The sequence below is a fragment of the Euphorbia lathyris genome, chromosome 3, assembly GCF_963576675.1.
Source record: "Euphorbia lathyris chromosome 3, ddEupLath1.1, whole genome shotgun sequence".
Classification (NCBI taxonomy): Eukaryota; Viridiplantae; Streptophyta; class Magnoliopsida; order Malpighiales; family Euphorbiaceae; genus Euphorbia; species Euphorbia lathyris.
Window position 1 is genome coordinate 82,544,395 of NC_088912.1, and position 12,207 is coordinate 82,556,601.

The 12,207-nt window shown below is 35.5% G+C and overlaps 1 protein-coding gene across 1 annotated transcript; it reads left to right on the forward strand.

The window, feature by feature from the left end:
* The first annotated feature begins 1,878 nt into the window (after nucleotides 1–1,878).
* LOC136223037 (protein ROOT HAIR DEFECTIVE 3-like) lies at nucleotides 1,879–11,325 on the forward strand. The gene is made up of 23 exons (XM_066010821.1): nucleotides 1,879–2,038; nucleotides 3,102–3,251; nucleotides 3,604–3,670; nucleotides 3,783–3,885; nucleotides 4,616–4,686; nucleotides 4,793–4,856; nucleotides 4,942–5,007; nucleotides 5,148–5,195; nucleotides 5,281–5,343; nucleotides 5,459–5,515; nucleotides 5,708–5,866; nucleotides 5,957–6,025; nucleotides 6,148–6,239; nucleotides 6,659–6,737; nucleotides 7,347–7,512; nucleotides 7,781–7,905; nucleotides 8,324–8,586; nucleotides 8,673–8,769; nucleotides 8,877–9,041; nucleotides 9,577–9,681; nucleotides 10,136–10,230; nucleotides 10,330–10,426; nucleotides 10,720–11,325. The coding sequence occupies exons 1-23, from the start codon at nucleotides 2,035–2,037 to the stop codon at nucleotides 10,954–10,956; spliced, it is 2,442 nt and encodes an 813-aa protein (XP_065866893.1). The 5' UTR covers nucleotides 1,879–2,034; the 3' UTR covers nucleotides 10,957–11,325.
* The last annotated feature ends 882 nt before the right edge of the window (nucleotides 11,326–12,207 follow it).

A 12,207-nucleotide genomic window follows, 5' to 3' on the forward strand; every position in this document is an offset into this window, starting at 1 on the left:
TACCGCCCTCTCTATTAACAGAAAAACAAGAATCAAAAGAAAGATTACATTTAATCTCCTCCATTCTACTGGAGTGAACTAAGGTTTCCATCAAAAAAATGAAAGTTGGCCTACGAGACAAAACAATGTGCTTCAAAGCACGCGGGTTGCCAAGCCCACGGCAATTCCATGCAACGCCTATCATTGCGAGCGCGAGGCTCCCCTTGGGACCCGACCGATAAAAAGGTTTGCAGGGAAACATCAGAGAGGGGTGGCAGGCTGGCGCCAGCCTTACCATCTTCCCCCAGCATCCGCTTCCGTTTCTTCTCCTCACTCACCTCCATTTCAGTATTCTCTGTCAGTGTCACACTCTGAATCTGATTGCTTGCTGATTGAGGCAAATTCTCCTTGTCGGTTCCCTCATTATCTGTCATTTGTTGTCTTGGACTCACATTGTTATCAACACTGCCACTAGCCCCTTTACCCTCAAGGTCATCTTTCAGCCACTTCTCTCCTCCCTCAAATCCCTGTTTGCGTTCTGCTCTGATCCACGACCCCCACTCCTTACTGACCCTAGTTGGAACCGACTTGAAACGCTCCGGACAGAAAGTATCACCGTGCCCCAGTAGTCTGCAGACGTAACAGATAGCACACATGGTAGGGACCTCATACTGAAACTGCACTGTACTGCCAGTTCCATTTTTCAGCTTCAGCTTCTTCCACCTCTTCAGGGGAACATGCACGTCGACTTTGACACGAATCCGTATAAAGCATCTCCAGCATCCAGTATTATTTTTAGAATCATATTCTAGGAATTCCCCGATGAAATTTCCCAGCAGAGTGCCTACTTTGACCGACATATATCCCAGGGGTAAATCGTGAATCTGGATCCATATCGGAATATGGTGGAGTGTCACCGTTGTAGGGATGTCGCCTTCTTGTAGGTGGTGCAAAAGGAGGAAATGACCATTGAAGACCCACGGCCCCCCAGCAAGGACCCTCTGCAGATCTAGTATGTGGTAGAACTGGAATATGTAAAGGCCATTTCCCAAATCACGGACCGTTAGCATCTTGCCTGGTCTCCACAGCCCCGCCATACGGTGCTTCGTTACCGGGAGCTTTATCGGTCGATCGGTGAGGAAACGTCCCACCAAATAGAATTCTGTAAACGCTGTATCCGCACTCGTGGAATCAGGTTCCACAGCCAGTTCGTCATCTTCTGCCAGATGAATAGAGAGGTTTACCATATTGTCTTCCATTGGATAGCCGTCGGCAGGTGCCTAGCCGCCAAAGTCTAGGGTTCCTCACAAGGGGAAAGAGCAAAGCGTCTCACAAGGGAGAGAAAAAACAAAATCGTAATTTTTTTTATGTTACTTTTTATATTAAATACCATCATATATAGTTTTAGAAATCTAATTTATCATTTGTCACAATTTATTTAAATTTAGGTGCATTATTTGCCTTTTCATAAAAAAAGTTCATTATTTTTCTCAAATAAAAAAGTTCATTATTTGCTTATAATATTTTAGATATTTGTTTGATTTATTGGATATTTATACATTAAATTTTTGGTTGATAGTTAGAATATAAATATTTATTTGTACAAAAATTCCTCCTTAATGAAGATTTTAAATTAAAGGATAAACATTTGAGATAATTGGCTAATAAATTTACTATTATCCATATTATTTGAATTTTTTTAAATTTCTATTTGATAAACTAATACAATGGATGGCTAATTTATTGAAAATTATATCATCAATGAACTAATTAATGGAATCATGAACTTTGTTTTTTTCTTAAATGAAGTAATTTTTTATATATATTTTCTTTTCCTTTTATTAAATTAAAAATATTGGGATACTCAAGTCTACAACTTTAAATTTAAAAAGCAGAAAAAAAGAAAAACACAAAAGGTTAAAAAATTTCCGTCTTTTTCATAGATCTCTCTGTATTTCTCTGCTTTCTCTATCAAGCGATCTTCACTGTGTAACATCTTTGAGGTCATATCGAGCTCTCAATCTCAATCATCTCCCATTGGGATCCAATTCTACAATGGGTAATCTCTCAATTTCGATCCCTGCTGATCATTTCTCTTTTTAAATTGCTCTCGACATTTTCCTTCTCAATTGAAGCTTCTTATGCCATAATTTATGCATTTGCGCGCCGTTAATTTATGTAGTCATTAATATCATGCGTTTCATGTGATCATTGTATTTGTTTTTCTTTCATTGGTACAATGTTTGCAATGTTTTTCTTGCGGTTTCTGTTTGTTGTTAAATTGGTGATATTTAATGGCTCCGTTAAGCAATTGATTGAAACATATGAACACTTTACGTGATAATGGTTAATTATACTTTCAGGATATATGTTTTCCAGATTTATTATGTTACGTTTCAACTGTTTCTAAATTTCAGAATTTCAATATTTTTTGGGGCCTTGAATTCGGATCGTGATGAAATTGTTAATCCTGTCTGGTGGCTGGGAAATTGAGAGAGAAAGAAAAGGACTCCCTGAGTTGGAGAATCTTATTTTTGGGATTTGAAGATTCATAAAAAGAATTTTCTCATTGGAGGGAGATGAACAGGACTAACTTTAATATGAGTGGATGAATTGGATTGTCTTTATATGAATCCGGAGAGCTCCATTTTATTCATATTTTGGTTCCTGTTCCATTTTCTTGTCCTTGGTTTTATTTTTCTCGGGCACCAACCTCAGGGTTGATCATTCCTTCTATCTAATCGTTACAAGTCTCATGAAACTGTTTTTTCTTTTCTCCTTTGGTGGCTGTGGTGTTTATGAAATGGCTCTCTTTCACTTTATTCTTGTCTGGTCTCTATCGTAATTTTTAATTTTAAGTTCGAGTCTTAGGAGCGGCCTTTTGCCAATTAAATTGGCAAGGGAAGGCTTGCCCCCAATACACCCTTGTGGTGGGACCCCTCCCCGGACCCTCGCTCAGCGGGGACGCGTAATGCGACCGGGCCGCCCTTTTTTTTAAGTTCAAATTTATATAGATAGTTTGTGCTATAATTTGTGATCTATTATGAAGGTTGCACAGGTTTTCAAAGATTAATGTTATGATACTCTGGAAGCTATTAATTTCTGAAATTTGTTATTTTCAGAGAATAGCCCAGTGTGTTGTTCTACTCAGTTGATTGATGGTGATGGTGTATTTAATGCTGCTGGAATAGAACGATTTATTAAGGAGGTGAAATTTGGAGAATGTGGACTATCATATGCTGTAGCCTCCATCATGGGCCCACAAAGTAGTGGTATGCATATATATGTTTTCTCCTTTAGCTGTTCCTCGTGAGTTTTTATGTGTCTCCAGTAGGGCTTCTTGTACACTAGATTTCATGATGTGATTTGCAGTTTGCTTCCTCATTTATCCTGTTGTGAGAACAATATGACCCAACCAAGAAACAAAGGAAGGTTTTGTTTTGAAACTTAATCCTCAGAAATGCTAGTGGCGAAAGACATTTCTAGCGTAAAATATTGACCATGCAATTCATTCTTTTCGATTTTACTCCACTATAGTCTTCCCTGAACAGCTACCGCTATGTGTTCCAACTCTATTTTTTTTTATCTAAAATAGAGTATAAATTCTTCTTGTGAACTGAACAGGAAAAAGCACTCTGTTAAATAATTTATTTCACACCAACTTTAGAGAGATGGATGCATTTAAAGGAAGGTATGTTTTTGTATTTCTCTGACGTTCAATATCTTTGAAATGAAATCCTTTATTTCTGTGTATAATTTGTTCAAGGTTTCAAATCATAAAAGGTGTTACATTTTCTTTCCAGGAGCCAAACCACAAAAGGTATCTGGTTAGCTAAATGTGCTGGCATTGAACCTTGTACTCTAGTAATGGACTTAGAGGGTACAGATGGAAGAGAACGTGGAGAGGTGCGGCCCTTTACAATTTTTTTTTTCTTTTCTGCAACTCTTTGATCTTTTCATTATCATTATTTTATTTTAATATGTGATTAATGGGTGTTCACTTCTTTGTCATTGTTTATGTTCTACTGAAGATAAAACTCATATATGTAATATGCATCTATCACTATATTTCTGAAGTAGTTGTCTCCTCCTACGTGTTAAAATTTTTCTTCCTCTATGCATTATTGGTAAATGGCAATGTAAATGGTCTTGCCTTTGTGTTGAAGTTGGAATTATTAACCTTAAAACCAAGGTCTACATTCTGCTTTGGTGGATTAGGCCATTGTCATTTAGTTGAGTAGGTACTTTGAAATTGTCTCCTTAGCTCTTTGAATATCCAAAACACTAATACAGTATATGGCTGTTTCTTAGCTTGGTGAGCAAAATGATTCTTATGGGATTTTTGGTTAGTAATGGAATATCAGCTGGATTCAGAGACAATATGAACATTAGTCCTGCTGCAGTTACACTGATTTAGAATGATATGCTGTGTTTAAATTATTAGATGTGTCTGTTTGAGCTCTGCCACTGACTCCGTGCTATTGCTTATGTTGAGCCTTGACTTCTCATTTTATATTTGTCAAGCACTCAAGATTCATAACAAGACATTTTCTGCTTCAGATTTTACATCCCTTCCCTTTCTGCACCCCCCTTTAATGCCTTTGCTCAAAATTTTACTTGCCGCTCTTGTTTTTAGGATGATACAGCTTTTGAGAAGCAGAGTGCCCTTTTTGCGCTTGCTGTTTCAGATATAGTATTGATTAACATGTAAGATCTTTGCTTAGCACTAGATCTATATTCTTCAAATTTATTAGTGCTTCATGAAATGCTCTTTCTAACATGTATGCATACTCTTGCGGAAAAATGTTACTAGGTGGTGTCATGATATTGGCCGTGAGCAAGCTGCAAACAAACCTCTCTTAAAGACTGTATTTCAGGTATTCTTTGTATATGTCTTTCAGAATAGTTCAAGTTTTCATCAACTTCAACGTATATTTCTTTACTGTTTTTGTTTGCTTGCAGGTCATGATGCGATTGTTTAGTCCACGCAAAACAACTCTGATGTTTGTTATACGTGATAAAACGAGGGTGTGTTCCTTAGCCATGTTTAATTAATTTTGTGATATGGGAGAGATCTGGTTTTGCTTATTTCTTTTGTTTGTTTACGCTGGTGCAAAGCAACCTTAGCATGTATATTATTTTGCGTTTTGATTTTGAATTATTTACAGACACCACTGGAGAACTTAGAACCTGTTCTAAGAGAAGATATCCAGAAGGTAAAAGATCATGTGCTGCTCATATTTTATTGATTATGACAATACTGTCTTTGCTGTCTTTTAACTTCTCCTACTTTAACTGCAGATATGGGATAGTGTTCCTAAGCCAGAGTCACAAAAAGAAACCCTATTGAGTGAATTTTTTAATGTGAGATATCATAAATTTCCTTGATATAAAGCTAAAGGATTATTGGTTTCACATGTTTTCAGAAGAGAATTAAGGAATTCATGTTGAACTTCTGTTACCTGTGACATATGAACAGGTTGAAGTTGTTGCACTCTCTAGTTTTGAAGAAAAGGAAGAGCAATTCAGGGAGCAGGTAAGCTAGGTACCTTGTACACTGAGTTTAGGCTCTTTTATAACATGTGAACATTTGGACTGAGATAGATCACCTTGAGTCTTGATATTGGTACTGTTTCTTCTAATTGTTGAATAAACAGGATCTTGTTGCTGAATGTACTTCATTGACAGTTGTATTTATAATTTGTTTGACCTATTGTTTCCAATGAAGGTTGCTAGTTTGAGGCAGCGGTTCACCCATTCTATTGCACCTGGTGGACTTGCAGGAGACCGACGGGGTGTAGTTCCTGCTTCCGGTTTTTGTTTTAGTGCTCAGCAAATCTGGAAAGTAATCAAGGAGAATAAGGACCTTGACCTTCCTGCTCACAAGGTAATTTTATTTTCTTTGTTTTGCTCAGAGGCTTGTAACAAATGCACATATAATTGTTATTTGTTGATGAATCTATCCATCTATTTGCAGGTCATGGTTGCTGCTGTACGCTGTGAAGAAATTGCCCATGAAAAATATGCTATGTTCATGGAAAATAAGGTATTCTCACTTTGGATGCTCTTTAATATTTTTTTTTGTCTTCACTCTTGCTAATAGCTACAATTTGCAATTGATTAAGTTTTTTTAGAAGTTCAGTTACCAAATTTTGATGTTGTCCTTAGGAGTGGCATGAAATAGAAGAGGATGTACAATCTGGCCCTGTCTCAGGCTTTGGAAAGAAGATTAGTTCAAATCTAAAGATTTCTCTGTCCGAGTAAGTCTGTTTTCTCTTAATCCTACTCGCCGTTTTACAAGCGCTGTGAAACTGAAATAATTTTGTCTGGCAATTAAGCAGCTTTAGGAGCAAGCTTAAGCATGGTACATGTTTTATGCATTTGTTTGGATTGTTGGTGACATTTTGGTAGATTTGTTTAGTGTCCTACTTGTCTTGTCACTTGTCCACAGTTGTTACATTAGGAAACTTTAACGGTGTAACTTATTTGCTTTTATAAAACTGGGAGCTGTAGAGAAGGAAAAATCTGTCTTCATATGTTGGAGACAGTGGCTTATTCATTTGGTTAACTCTGGATGATTCAATGTAATAATATGCTATTCTTGACTTTTGTTTCATGTTCTAGGATATTTTGATACATTTATTAGCATCATTACGTTTGCATTTACTTTTAATTCCAGGTATGATGAAGAAGCTGTTTATTTTGATGAAGGAGTCAGATCTACAAAGAGAAAGCAGCTTGAAGAAAAATTGCTGCAAGTAATCATTTCTCCAGTAGTTTATTAAAATATTTATGATGGTTCTTTTCTATATTTGGTCTATATGTATGCCATTTACCACTAAAGGCAAAACAATGCTTGCTATTAATTCTGATTGACAGTTGTAGTTAAGTACCTGTGCTGCATGAACCTGTTTGAGGGTATCATTTTCCTGACAGACTGTCAGAGAGGGGATTAACACTGTGATTCTATTACTATTAATCAATTGTTCAATTATTAGAATCTTAGGACAGCTCAAGTTTTCAATTGACCTCCCCCCTCTGATGCAAGAAACTGTTTGAAAAACTAAACTAGGTTGGAACTTGGAACTAGTGGTCGAGTAGATGCATTTGCGGGTATAAGAAAAGAGAAATGAGAAAATGTGAACTTGTATTGATCAATCTTCCCTATATGTGTCCAAAATCTCACTCTAACTATATGCAATATTTCCTATTGTAAAGACTTCATGGACAGAAGTCACTTGTCTCTTTTTATTATTTATTTATTTTTCCCTAAGTTTGATATCTGTCTCAATGTTAAGCTTATGAATTAACTTGAAAAAATGTGCATTTCTTAAAATGCATGTTACTTCTCTTCTTCTGATTTGTAGCTTGTCCAACCTGCATATCAATTGATGTTGGGACATCTGAGATCAGAAACTTTTGACAAATTCAAGGAAGCATTTGACAAGGCTTTGACTTCAGGGGAAGGATTTTCTTCAGCTGCTTATTCATGCATTCAGTCTTACATGGCTCATTTTAATGAAGGATGTAGAGGTATGCCAAATTATCTCTACCATTTCATTTTTTTTTGCATGATGTAGTGGGAAGGAAAGTGACAAAACACAGAGCATTGAATATACTATTAGGGAGCTAGAATTTTGGAACTTGAAGGTAATAATATTAGTGAGTCAGTTGAACATCAGATGTATTAGGATAGACGGATGGTCATACACATCTTACAGAGTACTTTAGAAGCTCAAGTGGTTTCTTTACCCAATGCCTAATCAAATTATGCTTCGACATTGTTCTATGATAATCACAGATGCTACTATTGAACAAGCCAATTGGGACAACTCTAAAGTGGGGGATAAGCTTCGACGTGACATAGATGCACATATTGCGTCAGTTCGTGAAGCTAAACTGTCTGAATTGACATCATTGTATCAGGTATGATTATTTGAGACTGTGTCCCGAACTTTTTAATTATTTTAATGATTGTCTTTAATGCAATGAATTTTCTTTTGTTTGTCGGGTGGTATGAGGAATATTTTGTAAATAAGCTTGATCTTTTGTTTGATGGGAAATCAAGTTCAATTGGGTTGAACCATTGAATTGAAGATTGGCGGTACAATAAGTGCAACTTGTACAACAGGGTTAATATTTCACTAGTTCAATTCATTATCCCAGAATTGTTAAATTTATGCCAAAATTGTATATATCTGGAATGTTGTTTTACTTAATAACCTTGTTTTAAATGTTAATTGGCAATATATGTTTTTGGATTGATACAAGAAATTTTGGGTGCTTTGTCCTGTTTTATGAACCCTAGATGTTTACACTAAAATTTTACCTGAACCATTTACAGGAAAAATTAAACCAGGCATTACTTGGACCTGTTGATGCTCTTCTTGATGGGGCGAATAATGAGACGTGGCCAGCAATTAAGAGAATTCTACGCCGAGAGACAGAATCAGCAGTTTCTGGTCTCTCTAGTGCACTTGTTGGCTTTGACTTGGATGAAATAACTAAGGAAAAAATGCTTGGTAGTTTGAAGAATTACGCAAGAGGTGTTGTTGAAGCAAAAGCGAAGGAAGAATCTGGACGAGTCTTGATCCGTATGAAGGAAAGGTAGAAAATGCTTGGAATTGTTTGAAATGAGTTATTTGATTTTATTTAGAATGTCCGTTAGGATTTACTGTAAAATTATTGTTCAGGTTTTCAACGCTGTTTAGCCATGATGCTGATTCAATTCCTCGAGTTTGGACTGGAAGTGAAGATATTCGAGAAATTACGAAAACGGCACGCTCTTTGGTATATTGCAATTCTGTTTTCATGAAATTGTGAATATTATTCTTAAAGATGCACTGATGATGTTGCTCCCTGGATGCCTGATTATTTGATTGATTAACCCTTATCAGTCCTTGAAGCTGTTATCTGTAATGGTTGCAATCCGCTTGGATGATGAAGTTGATAATATTGAAAAGACTCTGTTATCTGCATTATTGGATGCCAACAGCAGTGCTGCTGGTAAAGAGAGAAGTATCCAGAAAACTGATCCACTGGCGTCAAGCACTTGGGATGAGGTTGGTTTTTGCTTTTTGCATTTTATTGTCTTTGTTCAGTTTACAATTGTATCTTGGAAATATGTTGTACTAAAAGTCATACACGATTCTGTAAAAGAATGGGGATTAACTTCAATATTTTGGCCTGCACTATTAGATTTGTTGTCTGCTCTAATTCATTAAAATACTAGAAGCTGCTTTGTTTTCTTAACCTTTTTCTGGACCAGTACCTGAATTAGATTTATCAGGATACCCTTCTAAATGTATATGAAACATTTGGTTGTTTTGATTTACAACTCCTTTCTGCTTATTTACTTTGATCACCAAAATCTTTCTTTTGTGGCTTGTTAAAATGGATCTTGTTGATGGTATGGAAGGGATCCATATTCCAGATTTATTTAGCATGTCCTTGACATGAAAATAATTAATTAATCTGAATAGGAGCATTGGATGCCACTTTAGAGTTCTCCTTTTCTGTTTTTATTGCAATAATTTTTCTGCCTCTTGCTTTAACTTAAAGACTAATCAACACTTGCAACTGATTCATCTGTTATAGGTTCCACCAGCAAGGACATTGATCACTCCTGTCCAGTGTAAATCCTTGTGGAGGCAATTCAAGGCAGAGACAGAGTATACTGTCACTCAGGCAATTTCTGCTCAGGTATAATTTCCTCATATAATCTGTATTACTGATTGATTCTTTATAAATGTTTGTTTACTTTTTTTTTGTCCGTACTTAGAACATGAATCAGAAAATAATGAAGTGCTTACATGTTTGCTGGCTCTGGCTAGAAGAGCCAGTAAAGATTCAGGTTATACTTTCAAGACTCTATGCCTGTTTAGAAACAACCATAAAAACATAACCTTTTGAAAATATGTGAATGATTGGATATCAGTTGCAGATTGTCTAAGGTTCAGTTGCAAAATGTCTGAATAGTCTTAATAATCCCTTGGCTCTAAATAATGAATAAATAATTCATATTGGATGTGTAAGTTGTTCATTTCTATTTTGATTTGCATCCTAAATCAAAACTTTCTACTTATATTTTGAATTGCAGTAAAGTTTTGTATTTACTTGTCTCGTATTGATCTGTTTCTATTTTTTGTAATTTCAGGAAGCCAACAAACGTGGTAACAACTGGTTACCACCACCATGGGCAATTCTCGCATTGCTAGTGCTGGGGTTCAATGAATTTATGACACTTCTGAGGTATACGTTGATGATATGGTTCAGAAATTTTTTTTGGGTGAAATAATGAGATTCTTTGGGTGCTAATGTATATATATGTTTTTTGTAATGAAATGGCAGAAATCCTTTCTATCTCGGTCTCATCTTTGTAGCTTATCTAGTCTGTAAAGCCTTGTGGGTGCAACTAGACGTTTCTGCTGAATTCCGCCATGGCGTTGTAAGTGTCTCATCTTACTCAAATTTGTTGTTTTTGGAGTTAATATCTGAATTAGGCTATCTAGAGCTGTTTCAATGGCACTTAACTATGTTTTCACTTGAAGATATGTTCAAATTTGTCAGCACTCAAATTTTAATGATTTTTTGTTTGGAAAAATTAATTTTCAAGCCCCCGAATAATACAACGGTCCAATAAAAAAAAAAAAAAGCAATCACAAAAATTTCAGGGGCTCAAAAATGGATTTTTCCTTCTTGTCTCTACAAGGAGAAGCCTAATTTGTGAACTGTTTACAGCTTCCTGGTCTCATAGCCTTGTCAGCAAAGTTCGTCCCGACTGTTATGAATCTTCTAAAAAAACTGACAGAGGAGGGGCAGATTCCTGCTGCTAATAATGCTCAGAGGAATCCAGGGCTATCAACACATCATAATGGAGTAGGCACCAGCAGTGGTATGTCAAGTGCTTCATCTGGGGTAACTTCCTCAGGAAATCGAACTGCAAGCTCAACCTCGAGCGTAGCAAAAGATGACTAGGTGAAACGATTGTCTGATTTGAAAGCACTTGGGACTGTTTCGAGATATCAACGGTCTGCTCACAGTTTTATACGCTTACGGTCCACGTCTACTACTCCTGTAAGTTTTACAAGAGAAATAGGTTTCCAAGGCATTAATTTTAGTGTATGTGCCATGATACAAGGGGCTATTTCATTCTGAGAAAAAGCCCCTCTTCAATAGTTTTACATATTAGTATAGGTATTATTTTTTTAATTTTTGTTTTTCATTTTTTGTTTGTTATTTTATTGAACTAAACTATTAGGCTTTTTGTCTAAAAACATTGATGGGTGAATTCAATTTTCCTGGTGAGACTAGAAATAAAATTGAATGTGTTTAATTTATCTCCAATTTGATTTTTGTTATATATATCTTGATTTGCACTCAATTCTTTGGAGAGTAATTAGCTTAGCACGAGGGATTATAAAAGTTTGGACAATAAAATTCCTTGTGTTAGTTTTTATCCCAATAATTCTCATCGGAATTGCTTTGAAAACGTTATGTAATGCTTATAATTCTAAAGATAATGACTTCTATTATTTACATTTCATTTTAAAATATTGTTGACATATTAGTTTCTATTCATATATTTTTATCTAAAGTTTCAGCTCCTTATTGTTTTACATTATTCATTCAAATAAATTTGTTGATGGGTATTTTTTTTGATGGTAAAATATGGTGCATATCACATTAGTTGATGATTCGATACCACGTCAGAGTGACTTTATTGAGAGAAAAGTAAATTTGAGTGATTTTATTGCGATGAATTAACTTTTTGTGACTTATTAGAGACATTGTCCAAACTTTTGTGACTTTCGATGCTAATTACTCATTCTTTGGAACACTGTTAAAAAACAAGGTTGTCTGGACCACATAGGCGTTCGAAATTGAGAATCTATCCCGATTTTCTCTGATTAGTTCCTCGGGACATTTTGGCTCTCTAGGCGATTTTTAGCTAGGCCACTTAGGCGCCAATGATTAACAAAAGTGTTTTTTCATTATTATTATTTTATAGGTGCAAAAATACTCATAATATTGACAACTAAGAATAATTTTACCCATAACGTCTAAAATGATGCAATTTTACCCCTAACATTGGCAGCCAATAGCAATTTTATACCTGACTTTGATAAGTTGGGTCAATTTCAAATATCATTATAAAATACAAATGTTTTGCTACTTATTCTTACATATAAGTTAGTTCTAAAAAAAGTTTTCATTTTTTTTATTTGG

Bases quoted from the DNA above. Each gene is read 5' to 3' on its own strand.
- LOC136223037 (XM_066010821.1), top strand. The intron at 4,857-4,941 runs GTATTCTTTGTA...GTTTGCTTGCAG, and splicing joins TCTTAAAGACTGTATTTCAG to GTCATGATGCGATTGTTTAG. The intron at 6,026-6,147 runs GTATTCTCACTT...TGTTGTCCTTAG, and splicing joins CTATGTTCATGGAAAATAAG to GAGTGGCATGAAATAGAAGA.